The sequence below is a fragment of the Diabrotica undecimpunctata genome, chromosome 1, assembly GCF_040954645.1.
Source record: "Diabrotica undecimpunctata isolate CICGRU chromosome 1, icDiaUnde3, whole genome shotgun sequence".
Classification (NCBI taxonomy): domain Eukaryota; kingdom Metazoa; phylum Arthropoda; class Insecta; order Coleoptera; family Chrysomelidae; genus Diabrotica; species Diabrotica undecimpunctata.
Window position 1 is genome coordinate 155385161 of NC_092803.1, and position 19103 is coordinate 155404263.

General features: G+C 31.5%; 1 protein-coding gene across 1 annotated transcript in view; it reads right to left on the reverse strand.

Annotated features, from left to right (window-relative positions):
- Window positions 1-5393: 5393 nt before the first annotated feature.
- LOC140432409 (ATP-binding cassette sub-family G member 1-like) overlaps window positions 5394-19103 on the reverse strand; it is a 197766-nt gene continuing 184056 nt past the window's right edge. Inside the window, exons 10-12 of the mRNA XM_072520287.1 lie at window positions 17245-17345; window positions 16762-16914; window positions 5394-10369 (exon numbers count right to left, since the gene is read on the reverse strand). Coding sequence (XP_072376388.1) covers window positions 10025-10369; window positions 16762-16914; window positions 17245-17345 — 599 coding nt within the window. The 3' untranslated portion in view covers window positions 5394-10024. The remainder of the gene's footprint in view (window positions 10370-16761; window positions 16915-17244; window positions 17346-19103) is intronic.

Sequence of the window (19103 nt, forward strand, 5' to 3'; positions counted from 1 at the left end):
CCTTCTTCCACCTCATCTTTCTGCATAAATTTAATTATTTGCCCTTCCAAAGTTACCATTTTTTTTTTCAAAATCTATCTTTACTTTCTTCTTTTCCAATTCATCATTTCCCATTAATATATCAACACATAAATCCTTGACAATAAATCCTTGCATATTAATTTCTTTATTAAAAATATTAATTTTAAAATTGGCTAGTTTATCAATTTCACCCAACTTCTTATTATTTGCACCAACAATTTTAATTTTTGGAATCTTTATTATATCTGATAATTTTAATGTATTAAAAATAAAATTCTCCGAGACTAAAGTACTTTCTGAACCAGTATCTATCATAATCTTAATCATTTTATTTTTGGCCAAAGCATTTATATAAATTAAATTAATAGATTCAATAATTTTCTCTTCATCTAAAGAAATAAATTCAGAAGGTTTTTCATAATAGCAATGGCCTAACTTGTAATTCAGAAAGTTTACTGCACAAAATTTTGATTATTAGAATTGTCAGATTGTATCTGACCACTTGGATCTGATGTCCTATGTCTTTCCCTACTATGACTTCTACTCACATTTTCCTGCCTTGTACTACTTCGTTCCCTGTCTTCGCAGCTTCTATTCCTTCGAACACAATTTACCTGTCTGTTATAGTTAGGTCGCTCTGTATTTTTTCTATTGTTAAAATCTTGTCTATTATTATTAGTACTGTTATTAAAATGTTGTCTATTATAACTAGTATTGTTATTAAAATTCTGTCTATTTTGATTACTGTTATTATTATTAAAATTTTGTAAATTATCACCATACCTAGTGTTATTGTTATATGATTGTCTATATTGTTGATTATCATTTTTATTATATTGAAAGTTATTATTGTTTTTTCTGTTGTTATTATTACTTGTCATATTGCCTCTTTGTATTCTTTGAATAAAATTAATAAAACTATCTATTGTTTGAATATTTTGTACAGTTACGGTTTGCACAACATCAGCATCAAAATGTCTAGATACATTTAAGACTGTTTCATCCTCTCTAAGTGGTGGTTCTAAATATTTTGCAACTGTTATCAATTTCAATGCATAATCTACCATATTTGATTTTAAATTTTGATTATACTTTCCAAAATATAGAATTTCTCTAAACTTAGCTTGCTCTAGTTCACCCCAATAATAATTTAAAAATTTATTTTCAAATGTTTGAAAATTATCTAAATCATTTTCAATACTAGCAAACCAAGTTGCTGCATTGTCATTTAATGTCACTCTAATATAATCTTTAATATCATTAATATTATTCACAAGTCTTAATTTATGTTTTAAACTATTTATGTATACTCTAGGATGCAAATTTTTTATATTACCAGAGAATTTAATCCCAGTCTCATTTGTTAAATTTAAGTAAGGTCTTCCTATGTCTCTCATTTGTGAAATATCATCTATTCTCTGTTCCACATTTCTTATTTGATTACAATTTATTTGGATATTTTGTTGTATATCGTCTAATTTTTCTTCTGTGTTTCTCCTGTCTTCGTTAATTTTTACTTCTAAGTTACATTTTTGCAACTCTATTTTCTGTTCTATATCTATCTTATTATCTTGAATAATTCTCTTAACTTCTGTCCTCTCATTTTCTATCCTTTTCTTGTAGTCATTCCGTATATTTTTTATTTCATTTGCTACTTTTTTCTCTGCAGCTTCCAGTTTTTTATCCATTTGTTTTTCTATTTCTTTTACAATTTTATTATTATTCTCTTCTATTTTCTTTTCTAATTTTCTATAATTCTCTTCTAATTTCTGTTCCATTTTTTTCATGTCTTCTTTGACTTCTTTTGAATTCTCTTCCAATTTTTTTATGTCTTCTTTGACTTGTTTTGAATTCTCTTCCAATTTTCTTATGTCTTCTTTGACTTCTTTTGAATTCTCTTCCAATTTTTTTATGTCTTCTTTGATTTCTTTTGAATTCTCTTCCATTTTTTTTGTATTCTCTTCCATTGTCTTGTTCATCTGCATCATTAATGACATCAAAGCTGCCATATTGACATTTTCCTCTCTTTCTGGATTCATTTCTGCAGTATCTTGTGGAACTTGAACTAAACTCTCCTCTTGTATAGGTTGTGTTTCTATTTCCACATCTTCTTCATTCTTTTTGCTTCTTGTACCTTTCTTTCCTTGAGACATTTTGAGACTTTACTTGTTCAAATATAATTAAAAATAAAATCTATAATTTTTCCTTTCTACTGATAATTAATTTAATTATATGAGAGCACTTATCTTCCCAAACTAATTCTTTTAAATAGAGAGCCACCGCGTTGGGTGCCAAATTGTTATGATGTATTGTTTGTTTGAATGATGAGCAATGAGTATTTTTAATAATATAATATATAGGGTTTTTATCGCGGTTCTCAAAGAATTAGCTTGTAAGTACTTTTTTAAATTATCTTTATTATAACTATTATGAAACACACATATATGTCTAACCTAGCCAATGTAAATTTAAAATAAACTATCTTTAAATTGATGTTCTTATAAAACTAATTAAATTCTATAGACAATGTTAAATTTAAACAAACTATCTTCAAAATTGAAATTGTTATGACACTAACTAAATTATATTAACAAAATTTTGTACCTTTCTTTCACTGAATGCCTAAATGAACTGTTTTCCACTATATATATTCTAATCACCACTGAATGTCTTCGTACTTCGGTTATCCTTGTTTTTGTGAAATTTCTTTTTCCAATTATCAGCTTCTACCAATTTAAGATATATTTTTCTTCACCAGCATTTATACACCACCACCAAACCAGCAAACAGCATTTATATTTATTCTTCTTTTCAATATAGCAATATCCAATTATTATAAGTTGATTTATACTAATCTCCAATCATAATATAATTTTAATTCCTTCCAATGTCCATCCAATATTCTTCTAATATACTTTTATAATTATATTAAACAATTTTCTATTTGTAACTGATTCACTGACTCCAACTAACTTCCATATTTCTTACTAAACTTTTCTGACTGACTTCTTGAAAATTCTGAACAGTCTACTAACTTTCATAATGAACTGCTTGACTTCTGACTAAAAACTGCCATCTTGAATCCAAATCACGGGTATTTATATCTTTTTGGATATTCCAGAACCATCTGGTAAGAAATCATGTTCTATTTAGTTCTATTAAATACTTGTCTGAATTTTCTGGAACAAACCATTTCGCAAACATGGCCATCTCCGGTGATCCAGAGAATTCCATTCTTTTCTATTAATAATTTTGTTTACATTTAGGCTTTTCAGATCAGAATATATAATTAAATTAGTAACTTAACATTCTAATTTAATAAAATACACATTTCAAACAATATATTATTATAACCCCACTTTATATTCCTAAAAATTTCCTAAAATGTCACTTGGAGACAGAGTTTGTATAGTTGGTTGCCTAGTCACATGGCTCACTTAAATATATCTACCACATTATAATTACTAAAATACAACTTTTTACAATTATTATATGCTAATTTCTTAAAATGCCCTCACATAAATATATTTTTGTAAATTTCTCTAGTATATAACTTATTTAAAATAATCAAATACTTTTTTATATCTAATATTATGTAGTATATAACTCATAAATTATTTTCTATAAACCCCAATTGTCACAATACATATATAATCCAGAAATAAAGGTTTACAGTGTCCCCTAAACTCTGCTCTTGCAAGTATCCTCACTACTCTTTTTGTAGTTTAAAAATTCGATCTGCCTGAGAAGAATTACCCCAAACAGTTATTCAGTACTGTAAATGGTTATGGAATATTGCAAAGTAGCACATTCTAAAAGTACTTTTAGCAATCATATAAACTAAATTGCGTATCAAAAATATACTTGTAGCAACGACAATCTAGTAAACCGCATGCCTGAGAGTTTTAGCAACACTGATCTCCATAAGTCTACAGCGTTCCACGTTAAGAAAATAACATTAAGCTTATGGAGATCAGTGTTGCCAAAACTCTCAGGCATGCGGTTTACTAGATCCTTAAATAATCAGTATGAGCACTCCAATCCAAATTACCATCGAGAAAGATTCTTAATAGTTTAACACTATTTCTTGAGGAACTAAAAATCATATTCTGATTTTTCTCTTCATTTAGCCTTAGCCCAATACTTCCATACAAGTATTGATACAAAGAGCTCGAGACCTGAATTGCGAAGGCTACGCATGCTTTATAGACTTTGGAAAAGCATTTGACAAGGTGCAACATCAGAAATTATTTCAGATACTGAAAGAACCTAGTATTGGTGACAAAGATTTACGCCTAATTAAAAATGTATACTTACAGCAAAGGGCAACTGTACGAGTAGACTCACAACTCACAAGAATTCACGATAAAATGGGAAGTACGTCAGGGCTGCATTTTATCACCGACGTTGTTCAATACTTACTCGGAAATGCTGTTCATGGAATCATGGAAGCTATTGATGGTTTAAGAGAAGGTATAAAAATCAATGGTGAAATCATAAACAATTTAAGATATGCGGACGATACGGTTTTAATTGCTGATAATGCGGAGGATTATCAGGCTATCAGGTCTATCAGGAGCAATCTGTCAGGCCATGGAGTGGATAAGGTGAATAAATACTCATACGCTTATGAAACGCACCTGACGGATGATAAGGGCCTTCACATTTTACTCTTTTTCAACTTGTCTTGAGTGAATTGTCTTTAATCTTTCCTATCAGCCTCTCTTGGCTAACTCTTGTTTCTTCCGACCCCGAGCTGTTTTCTTTCTATGTCTGTTGTTAGAGATCCGTCAACCCCCATTCGCTGTCTTATCTCATCATTACGTATTCTCTCTCTGCGTGACACTCCTACTGATCTTCTAAAGGCGTCCGTTTCTACTGCCTCCATTTTTCGGTTATTCGCCAAGTTTCCGCTCCGTACAATAGACTGCTTTTAATAAGAGATTCGTAGATATTGTGTTTTCTTCTTTTTCCTATTTCATGACTCCACAGTACGCTGTTTAGACAACCTATTGTTTTTCTGGATTGTGTTATTCTTCTCTTTATTTCTTTATCATCTTTCCCCGTTGTGTCAAAAACGATTCCTAGGTATGTGTAATGGTCGCAGGGCATGATGATTTCGTTATTTTCTAATCTGATGTTCGATAGTTCGGTACCTATTGGTAGGTATTTTGTTTTTTCTTTAATAATTTCTAGTAAGTAAACTGCAATGTATACAAGCAAATCTCTCCAAGATCTACGCCCATGCCTCTGAATTTTCGTTTCCACTCTTCCAATGCTTTTGCAATATATATTTTAAACAAGGTCGGTGATACACAACACCCCTGACGTAGACCTTTATAAGATACGATAAGGTAATTAAAAACAATATATTCTTTTCTTATAAATATATTAAGTATAAGCCATTTGGAAACAATAAAATACTTAAATACCTAATACTTTAAGAATAACTGATATTTTCTTGTTTTAACAAATATTCATGGAATTAAAAAAACGGTTTAAAAAGATCCTACACAATTTTCACTTAATATCACTTAATGTACAGATGTACAGTTTTAACAAAAATAGGCAATACAAGTAACATATGGTTATCAGCTAATTATTTAAAGATTATAACAACATTGAACTATCTTACTATCACCACAAAAATGCATTATTGTTTTCTAACGGTGTTTAAGTCTTTCGTTTACAGAGAAATACAATTACTTATCTATAAACATCCGTGACATCATAATAACGCCTATACCTAACTGGGTAACAATTGTTGGATATTGATTTTATAACTAAAAAAATCGGTATACTTACTCTAAAAATATATGGAATAAGAATTATTAGAGACAAACATGCAGATACAGACAACAGAAAACAAAGTAAAAAATAATTGTAAAGATAATGTGTGAACTATAAACTGTAGAAAACATATTTTCTAGGCAAATAAAAAATTGCTAGCAAAAAGCGAATAATTGTAATACTAAGAAATGTTATATGAGATATATAACTTTTCTTAGTAGTATTAAAGATAAATAAAAGATAAAACACGCGCAAAACTAGAAGAGAGAAAAAAGTTCAAACACTATAAATAAAATCTAAAATATAAATATAACAATACAAATCAAATAACATTTTTGAAGTTTTCGTTTATACACAATGAACAAAGTATTTTATGTTATTGTTTGGCGTTTCCTTTTTCCTTTTTTAGGTTTAGGACTGTTTCGTTTTTGCCTGTTTTTTAGAATAAAGCAAGTGAATTCTTTGGTTAATCTTTCATGGTACTAAAAATGTATTCCTTTGATGATTATATTATCAGAAACTGCTCGCATAAATGTACAGGAATCATCAAAGAAGCGACCAGATATAAAATAAAAATTGAACGGAACCAGCATTGAACAGATTATGGAAATTAACTATTTAGTCATCACATGATCCAATTATGCTGATGTACAAGCACGCCTTTACTCCCAATGACAATCTACCATTGCTATCAATGCGCGCTGGATATAGAACACAGGCAGATGAATAAAACGACGTCCACAACAAACAGAGAATTAAGTTCAAGCCGGAAAACTGATCTGGTAAGAACTCCAACCGGGTCTTTGAGTATTGATCAAAGTCCAGCTTGAACTCTCTAAGCTGGAGTACTAATTTGGTAAGAGCTTTTAATCCGGGTTTTGGAGTACTGATCTAAGGCCAAACCGTCCTAGCCGTCGGTGACTCAATATTAATTAGTCGCTTCCGTCCTTGTCCGCATCAAGTTTGATCGATTCTGCCACGTCTAATCTACATAGACTATAATCAATTAAGCAAGAGACAAATCGCTGTGGAGTAGAAGTGTGAGTCGACTACGGAAAGATGAAGTGACAATTCAATAAAACAGCAGAAAGAAAAGATAAAATCCTTCTTCTTCTTCTTCTTTGAGTACCGTGCCCAAGTTTTAGGCGTGGGTAGCTTCCATGACGATTTGCTGATATTGTTCTCGATTTTGCGCGGCATGTAATAATTCATCTGCTGATAAGCCAATCCATTGACGAAGGTTTCCGAGCCATGAGTATTTCTTCCTACCAATTCCTTTTTTTCCGTCGATCTTTCCGTTGAGTATCAACTGCATTATCCTGTATCTGCTTCCTCTCATTATATGCCCCAGATATTCGAGTTCTCTATTTTTTATCATCTTTATTAAGTCGGCTTCACCTTGACCTACTCTGTTCAACACTTCCCTGTTTAAAATGTGTTGAACTCATAATATTCTGAGCATTCTACGATATAACCGCATCTCGAAGGCTTCTAATTTGTTCATCATGTTAACCTTCATAATCCAGGTTTCGCATCCATACAGTAATACAGGATACACATAACATTTTAGGAACTTAATTCTTAGCTGTAAGTTCAGCTGAGAATTATTCAGAATTGCTCAGATACAATCCAGTAAAACAGAAAAAGGCAAAATTAAGTAATAAGAAGATAGAAGAAGAAGAAATTTTTTCTTTGCAGTTCTTCTATTTCTGTGCATTTATTAACATAATATAATTATTATTAGGAAAAATATCTTACTGAGTATATAACCATACATCCTTTTCTTTTGGTATTATCTACAGTTTAATTTCAATTCCAAACGACTAAGTCCAGCTGGACAGTAATTTGTCGAGGCCTTCGGACAGATGATCTTGTTCATACTTTTTGACTTTATAATGAGAATAGAACCCACATCATTTGTACTATAGATTGATAGTACACTTATGAACTACCCAGGTTGTTTAAGTCTATTAGTTATCAAAAATAAAACATTACATGGGTTTTGCAGCTAATTTGCCACAAGTATTTCATTAACAGCATGTGAACCATCTTATAGCGAATACACATTCGCGTGATCAAAATAACTGACTAGCTCGTCCGTCGGCTAGGCATAGCCAAGCCGGATAAAGGGATAGAAAGGGTACTTAGGCATTCTTTCTTTTTTATAAGGTCACAGCCATAAGATAAAGCTATTAAATAACGGAGAACTGTAGGGAAAAATAAACTTACGATTGACTGGGACGTAACATGTGTATCTAGATAGTAAGTATCATTATCAACCATAACGAATTGACTGGCCATAAGATAAATAGTTCAGTTTACCAAGGTAAAAATGAGATAAAACCTTCAATTTCTTTTGTTCCGCTTACGAAGTTCTACTTACCCTCCACATCAAAATCTACCATGTGCTTATTGTTTTTAAGGGTGTAAGCTACTCCTTTTTTTAAACAACCAATTAAAGTAGAAAATAAAGCTTGTTATAATCTGAAAAACATTTATAGGACTAGAGTTAAGGTTTTTTATGCTGTAATATACTATTTATCATTTTTTAATCCTTTTTGACTCATTTAATCCCTTATAAAGAACCCCCTGTTAATATAGAATTGGAAAAAATAATTTAATGACCTTTTATGACGTTAGTTGTAATCAATTGGCATCTTTTATCGTATTTATTTCAAATATTTCATATCTTTAATTTTCAATCCCTTATTCCCTTATTATGAAAAAAAAAATGGAAAAAAAGTTTCCATTATATACATAAAATACATACATACACTAATACATGTAAACCGTTGATTGAGGATTATTCAATCAACGATGTAAACATATGTGTAGAAGGTTAGCCTTTTACCAAAGCAGACGAAACTAGATGTACGATGTTGCTTTTCACCATTTAAATTAGTATACATCCAATATATACATTCACCAATACTCCAAAATCGACTTTTTAAAAAATTTATAGTCCCGAAATTAAAAAAAAATGTGGTGTTTTTGGGCTTTATCTCGGTTAATTTTTAAGTAAATGGTTTTAAGTTTGTTAATAATGTATTTTGTATGGAATATTATTACCTATAAGAATATAAATATTTAAAATGTTATATGAAATGAAATAGATATATTCTTTAATTTTTAAAAGGGGTTCGTTTAAACAACTCCAAACCCAACTCCAAACATTTTGAAAGGTCCTCTCAGTTAATTTGTAAGATTCAAAAATAAAAAAAAACAAAATATTCAGCAAAAAAAAGGCTAACTTTTTTCTTTTGTAACTTTTACGTATCTTCGATCGTTTTCATTTATTTTGATAAATAATACGAAATTTTTAAAAATTTCGAGAATACTATTTTTCCTATCTATAATAATATTTTTTTCAGAATGAAGAATTCTAAATCGTCCAAACTGCTGAATGCATCTATTGATAGACGAATAAAGTAAATCGTACATGAATTATCCTCTGATTGCAATTATGGTGGTAATACCAAGGGTGTTATTGTGGTGTTTTTTCAAAAAAAAAATCGATCTTAATGTGATCATCACTCCCTTAGTTCTCAGCCTAGAGCATTTGCCTCATTTTAAAGGCTTTTTAATGTTCTATAAAAAAGACTCAATGTATTTTCCTCATAACATTGACCATTTTCCTGATATTTAGTCCTTAACTTTTTTAATTTTTTTGTTCGAATAACAATTTCAATCTTTAATAGGACATATTTCACTTCGTTTTGAGCCAAAACAAAACTAAATAAACAAATCTCATCGTTTTTTTATAAACTTCATTTTAGGTCATTTGATAAATGAAAGTTTTTTGGAATATTATTGAAAAGCCGATTAAAAACGAAATTCAATCCCGAATAAGTCAAAAATTATGCATTAACAAAAATATATATGGAGCATTTTTGCTTATAGTGTTCTTTTTGATATAAAAAATTTCACCATCAAGTCGGAATGGAATTCACCCCCATGGAAAAAGCACACGTCGGCAAAGAGTAGATTATACTTATTGACGTATTCCCTTCAAATCGATGCGTCTTCAAGAAAAACGGAGGTGAAAACCTTAATAAATTGGACTAAAATAGTTATTCTGTAGACATCATTCTTTTAAGTAAAGACAATACTCACCATATGTAAAAACAAAAGCTTTATGTGTATAATATTAAATATAATAATATATAAATAGTTTCTGAATGGTGTATCATCAAATAGTGTACATTGAAAAGAATCATCGCTTATTTAATCTCAACCATAAGGTCAAATACGTCACGGCATGCATAACACACCAAACAATAACAATCAATATAAAATTCGATACTAAATCTACATCTAAAATATCCATTTCCGTAAGGAACTTGTGAGGATCTTTATAATGACAGTATTCCTCCTCTATTGGACAAATCAGGATCTCTCGGTTAAAGCCGTAAATAGTATAAACGACGCTATGGAATGCCGCTCTGAAGTAACTGATGAAAAAAATCGGTTTGAACATGGCAGGAGCGTCAAACGCTCTGATGCAGAAGCCGAAGACTGATAAGAAGCAGGCTATCACTGGGGCGACGAATACAGCTACCTGAAATAAAAATATATTAAGAAGAAATAGAAAAAAACGTATAAATATAAATATACGAAGCAATTAAAGTAATTTCAATGTTTGACGTAAATGCATTCATCATCATTCTTGCTTAACAACCTTGAGTGGATCCTAGTCTCCTAAAGAATTTCTCTCCATTGTCTTTCTCCGCCAAGCACGTATTCCCATATTTTTCATGTCTTCATCGATGTTATCAAGGTATGAATATATGATGTAAATACACTAGTGATTACAATTTATGTCCAAGTGAAAATAAGTTTTTAATTATTATAAAAAATAATCAAATTACTGTGGTGAAACATGGTAGTATCAGTATTTTAAAAATATTACTCTAGCGAGATAATTTTTGTAAGAGATATATGTTAAATATGGTAAGAATCATGATAATTTATTATATCATTTAGCAGCCTTAGAATTTCACCGAATGTTTTCGCATTAACAAGGTATTTTATAGAGACAATAATACTCTGTTCCTTTAGAGCTGTGCTAAATTTAGTCATATATACCTATGCTTGATCTTCTTCTTCTTTAAGTTCCATCTTCTATCAAAGGTTGGAAATCATCATGGCTATGCGGACTCTGTTGATTGCCGCTCTAAAAAGTTCTGCACTACTGCCTTCAAACCATTCCCTTAAGTTCTAAAGCCAGGATATTCTTCGTCTTCCCACATTTCGCTTTCCTCGAATTTTGCCTTGCATAATAAGTTGTAATAATGCGTATTTTTGCCCTCTCATCACATGTCCTAAGTACTCAAGTTTTCGTCGTTTGATAGTTAATATTATTTCCGCCTCATTTCCTATCCTTCTAGTTACTTCCACGTTTGACATTGTTTGAATCCATGATATTCGTAGGATTCTTCTGTATCACCAAAATTCAAAGGCAGCCAACTTATTCAGATGGACTTTTTTTAGTGTCCACGCTTCCAAGCCATAAAGAAAAGTAGAGAACACGTAACATCGAAGCATTCTCAGGCGTAGTTCTAACCTTATATCCCGACAACAAAGAACCTTTTTTAAGTTTAATGAATGATGCACGTGCTATTTCAATGCGTGTTCTAATTTCTTTGGTTTGGTCTACATCTGATGTTATCCATGTTCCTAAGTATTTGGCGTAATGAACGTAAAGCGTTGCATTACGGTCTATAAATCATTGTTGTTATCCGTCACTATTACTGTATCGTCTGCAAAACGTAAGTTATTCAAAACTTCTCCATTGATAGATATAGCTTCTATTGAGTCTGAGAGCGCTTTTTGAAATACCGATTCACTGTAGACATTGAAAAGTAGTGGGGACAGCACGCAACCCTTGCGGACTCCTCTCTGTATTTTGATATTTTGGGTGTACTGGTTGTCAACTCTTACCTTGGCAGTTTGATTCCAATATAAATTAGATATAATTTTCATATCACGAATGTCAATATTTTTCTTTTTAATATATCTACAAGATTTTTATGTTGAACCTTATCAAATGCCTTTTCAAAGTCTACAAAACATAAGTACATGTCCTGATTCATGTCCATGCATCTCCGAGCCATCAAATTCAAGCCTATGGTTGATAGTATCATTTATTTGATATAGTTTGTCTAGATGTCAATGTTCTACTACGCCCTAATGTGGTGCTTATCTAATAAGTTTTCGGGGTATTGAAGAATAGACTATACTGATACACTAACCTCATGATTAATATGACGCTTAAAAAATCAAGTTTACCAAGTATTGTAAGCGCTGGAGAAAAGACTTCGCCCATGAAGACAAATCATTGCGAATGAAGGTTTGAGTGCGACAGGCAGATCCTTTTTAGCCGCATTTTTTAACTTTGTACTGGAATTGCTAAGACATATTGTAACGTTATAAATGTCACATGTTTGTTATTTTTCATCCTTTATTCCCCATTATGTTCTATTATAAACAAACATAAAATTTCTATGCCCCACTTCGGTCGGCAAAGTATATCTGTCAGTTGGGAAGTCTGCTCTGTCATGTCACTTCAATTAGGTAGAAGAAAGATTCATTTTTATAATCTCTTTTGTCTACTTAAGCTAGATTTTAAGTTCAAAATCCATTTATATATTTAAATCTATCTTGGGGTAAGTTTATATTTAATATTTAACCAATATCTAGTATCTTTTTATAATTTAATATTTAAATTTTTATACATAACCTCCAATCAACGGGTTTCTTTTCAAACCATTTGCAGTTATTATCTTTTTAACTAATTTATTTTAATAATAACTACATTCTTGTCAATTGGCTATTTTCTATATAATATTGTAATTATTTTCAATCTTCATATGGCAAATAAATATTTTAAAACCTATGCAGTAACTAACTCAAGCTTTATCGTTTTGGTTTTTTGGACTAATTTGAACTTTTCCTATTCCACTCGTTGGCGGAATTGTCTAAATCCGTGTGGTGCACCACACATAAGGATAACAACGGCAGCAACATAGCAACAAGCAGATAATATTAAACAATAGCTACACCACAACGGGCTTGATTTTAGAATCTTCCCCCACCTGCCAAACCATCATCTGAAGCCAACAACTACGCCAACTACGTTCAAAAAGTGATCCAACTATACGAACCCAATAAATAGTACAAGAAATAACAATGTCATAAGTCCCTATCATTATAAAATTTTTGTTCTGGTTTTAATAATATTAAAATTTCAATTTTATATACAATAAATATGATTATTTTTCTTCTTCAAGTGCCATCTCTGTGGCGGAGGTGGGCAATCATCATAGCTATTCAGACTTTATGATTAGTTAATACCTAATTTTATTTGTCCCAGCCAAACTCATTTTTTAGATATACTTTTAAGAGAAGGCCTTCTCACACCTGAGAGACTGAGCTAGACAAGGCCTAACAATTGGCGCCCAAAGAAAGTTGTGAGTTTTATTGTTCTACATTGGTTCCCAACTTTCGCAGGTAGTTATATGGTGAGTCATTGGCACCAACCATTTCTGATGGGTCGTTCAATGTTTACAATATTTGGAGTAACCAGAGATCTGAAGAACTCTTTGAAACTGACAGGGGGTTACAGGGTTACCACGGTTAGGGCGCACTGGCATGCTGGACAGATTTTCATTCTATTTCGTGAAAAATATGGACGACGCGATAAACTAGAAACGAGATCAGCACTCAGAAAAAAACTCAAAAATGAGTAGCTCTTCTGAACTTACAATTACAAACACAACGGGAACGGTCAGAGCGGCAACTGTAGTCACGAATTTTCTATGTAAAAAACACTCAACAAGGTATTTAGTGAGGAATAAACTCTGTATGAAGTATTTATCAAAAAACAAAAAAGAATGAAGAAGACAAAACTGGCAGCTGGAACATGGACCAATACAAATCCACATAAAACTAATCAATGGTACCAGCAAGATTAAAAATAAACGTCGAGAGAAAAGCAAAACATTACTCCTCCTCCCCCAATAAAAAAAAAGTTATTAAAAACTCGAACGAGCAGACTAGATCATATAGTAATGTTGTGATCGTATTTTGAATGCTTCATCGTTTAGCGTAGGGACCGTGTAAGTAAACTGTGCTGACAAGGATACCAAAAATGGATTACTAAGGTAGAGGCACTGTGGGAGGGAGCAATAAACGTAGCCGATCCCAATAATGTGTCCATACGATTCATGGTCCTTACCCCTGTCTCCGAGAAGGTAAAAACTATCAGAATCTATCTAAGAAAAGCAAAATCAGAACCTTAAGACGGAAGACTAGTTGTTGAAAATCTGAAAATCAAGGACTACGTTCAAATTCTAGTCTACATCATCGACGAAGTCCCCTTTGAAGCATTGAGGGCTGCTCATTTCAGGGCGTATTGCATACTTGTAAAGATATCGTTCAAAACCATCAAAGGCCTCGATGGCTCCAATCAGAGTAAAGCAGGCAAAACTCCAGCATAGTAAGGCAACTTCGGTAGAAGTTATTGTTGCAATGAAAAGATTCGATGTAACTTCGATACAAGAACCCTGAATTTACAAGAACAAAATAAGGTACATCGCACATTGACGGAGAATTTATATACAGCCGATCGGCCGAAAATCCGAGGACCTATATAATATTTTAACGACATATCTAAACACTGCCTTTGATAAATCTTTGTTTCAGAAATTTAACGACGGTAAAGATGAAGAACATAGAGGGAGAAAGTATGAAAGGGATAATTCTCGTTTCAACATACCTCTCATATAATGATACCGAACAACCACCACTTAGGTAGTTGAAGCAGCTTCTTTGTTGTAGGTATTTAACGACGGTAAAGTACAAGAACATTGAGGGAGGAAGTATGAAAGGCATAATTCTCGGATTAGCATACCTCCCATATAATGATCCGGAACAACCACAATTAAGTGAGTTGGAACAGGTGGTGAGAGTTTGCAGGAAAATGGACTGCAATTAATTGACAGTACAAACACCAATGAAAGGAGAGAGTCACTAACACAATGTGTTACAGAACATGATTTAGACATACTAAACGTAGAAAACAAATCAACTTTTGTAACTGCATCAGGAAAGGAGGTAATTGATATAACAATGGCCATGACTAACGTGGATAGAACAGTAAAAAAATGGCATGTGTCAGATAACGCGTGTTATTGAAATCATCGACATATGTGTTTTAAAATAACAAGTAATGAGTATATTAAGGAAACTTGTCGTAACTCTCGTAAAATAAATTAAGAAGTATATCAATCAGACCTAGAATATTGTTTCGTCAGGAACCATACGCTACCTATATATCGGACTTAAACATGTCCGCCAAACAATTTTTAGAGACAAATTTAAAAATAGTGGGTTTAGCTATTCTTTTCTAATTACTTTATGAAGTATTCGAGACAATATTTTATAATATATCAAAAGGAAAATAGCAAAATTTAAAAGACAAATGATATAAGGGAACATATTAGAATAAATGAAATGTTTAAAATGACCATCATTAACTATCTGACAGTGGCCAATTCGATATTCAAGGCGTCAGTGACATTCTAAATGATATTAGGAGTGATGTTTAAAATTTTTTCTCTAATGCGTTGTTTCAGCTCTTTGATGTTGTCTGACCTATTTACATATACTTTGCTTTTTTAAGTAATCCCACAATTAAAAGTCTAAGGAGATTAAATCTGGAGAACGAATTCGATCTTTAATAAATACTTTTCTACTTATCCATCGATTTGGAAATATTTCTTGAAGATAGTTCCTCACGTCATCTCTAAAATGAAACGAAGCACCGTATTGTTAAAGGTTGATGTTATTAGACGATACGTATGGACCGTCTTCATTAAAACAATGTGACTGATAAAGATGTGATAAAGTCAAAAAATAAAAACTCTAAATAAAGATCTGTATTCAAATTGTCATCGAACAAATATGGGCCCTTCATGCAATTTCGAACAATTCTAGCCCAAACATTGACTTTTTATGGCACTTGTGTATGACCTTCTTGAAACCAATGTGGATTTTCCGGACATTCATTTTATTTATTAACAGTTTTGTTTAAACAAAATGTTGCTTCGTCGGATAACAGGATACATTTTTAGGTTGGGAGGTCTTTCGAGCACTTTGCAGTCGTTTCAAAAGATTCCAGTCTCTTTTCAGTGTCATTTTCCCACAGTTCTTGTTTGATATTGACATTAAAGGGATACCAATTTTTATTTTTAAGAGATCGGTGAACTGTAAATTTTGGTATTCCAAAATTTGTTAATTATAGAGTGAACCTAGACAGGAGGATTATCAACAACACTCAATATAAGATTCTGGCGATCATTTTCGATCATCGGTTTTAGCCGTCCTGATCTAGGCATATCTCTGGTACTCCAACTTGTTTAAAATTTCCTCCTTGCACTTCTACATGTAACGTTTATCCTCCAGCCTTCTGCGTCCAACGTTGAACATAGGCCTCCCTTAATTTCTTCCAGCTTTTTCGGTCTTGAATTTACTACAGCCAATTCCCAGCGAATCGTTTGACGTCGTCTGTCCATCGTGAAGGTAGTCTACATGTGCTTCTTCTGTCTGCTAGTGGTCTCCATACTGTAATATTTTGGGTCCACCGTCCGTCATTCGTGGCTCGCCCAGTTCCACTTCAGCCATACAATGGAGGTTTTCATTAGGAAAAAAATGAAAAAAAGTTGTATGGCGTGAAATGTTTCTGTGAATAGATGAATGTAATGTATAATAATAATAGCCTTATATTTTCATTATTTCATAATTCCCCGCTACCCTAATTATTTATATTGTTATTTTATATTTACTATAATTACGATCATAATAATATACGCGATAATATTTACGATTATAACTAGTTATATTAAACATACATTACTAAAACTGTTGTAAATGTAATACATTCTTTCTTACCTTTACTGGTGTTGTGGCTCCTATAAAATAACCCATGGATTGACCACAGAGAGAACAGGCTGTTACAAAAATGACAAACAAGATTAACCTAAAATCTAATGGTTGGTTAGTTAACCAGTAAGATACTGCTATGTACATCCATGTACATATAACCTAAAAAAATAATGATATTTAATTTTAAAACATACTAGGAAGTTTGTGAAGAAATATTGTATATAGTTTATTTTACAATTTTTTTAGTCTTCTTTCTTTTTATCTATTTCTTTGCATTTATCATTCATTCTTGATTGAGTATGTTGGTAATTAGAATCTGACTATGACTGAAAACACATTCAACGAATAATACATTTTGGAAAAATTCATTTTTCGTGTTTATTTTTGTTAAAATACTTTTGAATTTTGAAAATTTTGAATAACCATAAACTAAGTTTATCGTAGGAAAAGAATCTAAACTAAAATATAAAACTTTAATCTTTTACTTACTTGGAAAGGAATTTCAACTAATATCACAGACAATAAATATGGAGTTAGCTTATACCAACGGTTAAAATGCTCTCTAGAGAGTATCTTCATTTCTAAAGGAACTGAAACAAAAAAAATGGGTTACAAATAAAATTTGCTATATTGCTATTAATATTTAATTAATAAAATGCCCTAGAACTAATAAAATGAGACTAACATTACTATTTTTAGTTACTATACTAATTCGTGTTTTTTTTAACAATTTTAACGACTTTTAATATGAAATACAGCTCAGTGCATTTACACAAAATTTTTCGAACTATATACATGATGTGGCCTAATAACTAAAAAATAATAGTAGTTGAATTATACATCTCCAATGCAGTTCAGCGATTATAGTGAAATGTAAATTTATTTAGATCTTTTCCATAACAACCTGTAGTATATTGAATTTCTTGAATTTAAAACTTATTACGAGCCTGTATTTTCAGTTAACTATGTCTAGAGATTATTAATTTTTATCGCTTTGAATAGGTATTGTTTTTACTTAAGTCTTCCTTATCGTAATAAATTATGTTTGGGGTTAGAATATACGTTTTCTTTTAAACCATTTCATTCAAATATTATTCTCACATAATCCCTCTCAAAATTTTATTATTTTTGGCTCATAATTTAGTTGAAGCGTTATTATTTTTACAAGGGAAGAAATAGTTTCATCCAAACTACACTTCCTTTCCCCAAAAATTAGTTAGCTCAGGATGAACTTATAAAAAAGTCAAAATGTAATTTTAGTTCTCAGTTACTAGTTAATTGGTATATCAATATGCATTCAGACACAGTTTTGTGGTAAGTTGTTCAATCTTCGTTTTTAATTAATTGCGATATTAGAAGATTCTTTTTTCTTCTGAACTGGCAATTCTTTATTTGCCGCTTCGTATTCACAGACAAACCCCTTTTGTCAATGTCGAGGCTAACCGCATTTATCAATAGTTTTGCCGAATAAGGCAAAGATATCGTTTTTCTACATCTAGAGGGCCACCTGTTTTCAGAGGTTTAGCATATATATTCCCTTCAGAGGCCAGTGACTTGTCATAATTTTGGTGCCATTTTTTGGTTTTTTGTGTGCCTTTGATCTTTTTTATTTTACTGAACTTTTTTTAAAGAATTTAAATTTTTATAAACTATTCTCATGAATAATTAATTAACCCTTAACTGGAGAGACCCTATTTTAATACACACAGAGAGACATGCCGTCTGACAGACTACAATGTAGGAGAGGGGATAAGAACTAAACTTACAAACTTTTTTAACATATTTAATAGTACTCTAAAAGCTGTTTGTATTTGCAATTGCACACAGTAAAGAAACTGGAAATATTGTTAGAGTATAAAAAAATAACTACGACTTTCTAACAGCTAATCATTTACAGTTCGTGACAGTCACATTTTTTACTTTTCATTACAGTGAAAAAATAAATATACATCAAGTAACTTTTTTATATGAAAGGCACTAACACATACTGGATTACGTAAAAATTAACTCGCGAAATTATTTTGATGTTGAAAAAAATGTCCAGCAACTGTAAAAGTTACATACAATCGGTACAAATTGGTTTCGTACACTGAAGACACACAGGTTTTCTACATCGGCCACAAAGGTATTTTGTCATACGGTTCTTCTTGCGAGGGCACAAATAACATATTTTTCGCTTCTCTAGTACTAATGACTCGTTATCATCTACTTGGTTATTCTCAGGAATTCCAAGAATACTCGCTATACTAGCACGAATTAGCCGCGGTACGTGAAAATTAGCCATTCTTCGCTCCATATGATCTTCTACTAATTGTTTTGCTAATATTTTAGCAAAAATAGATTTTTCT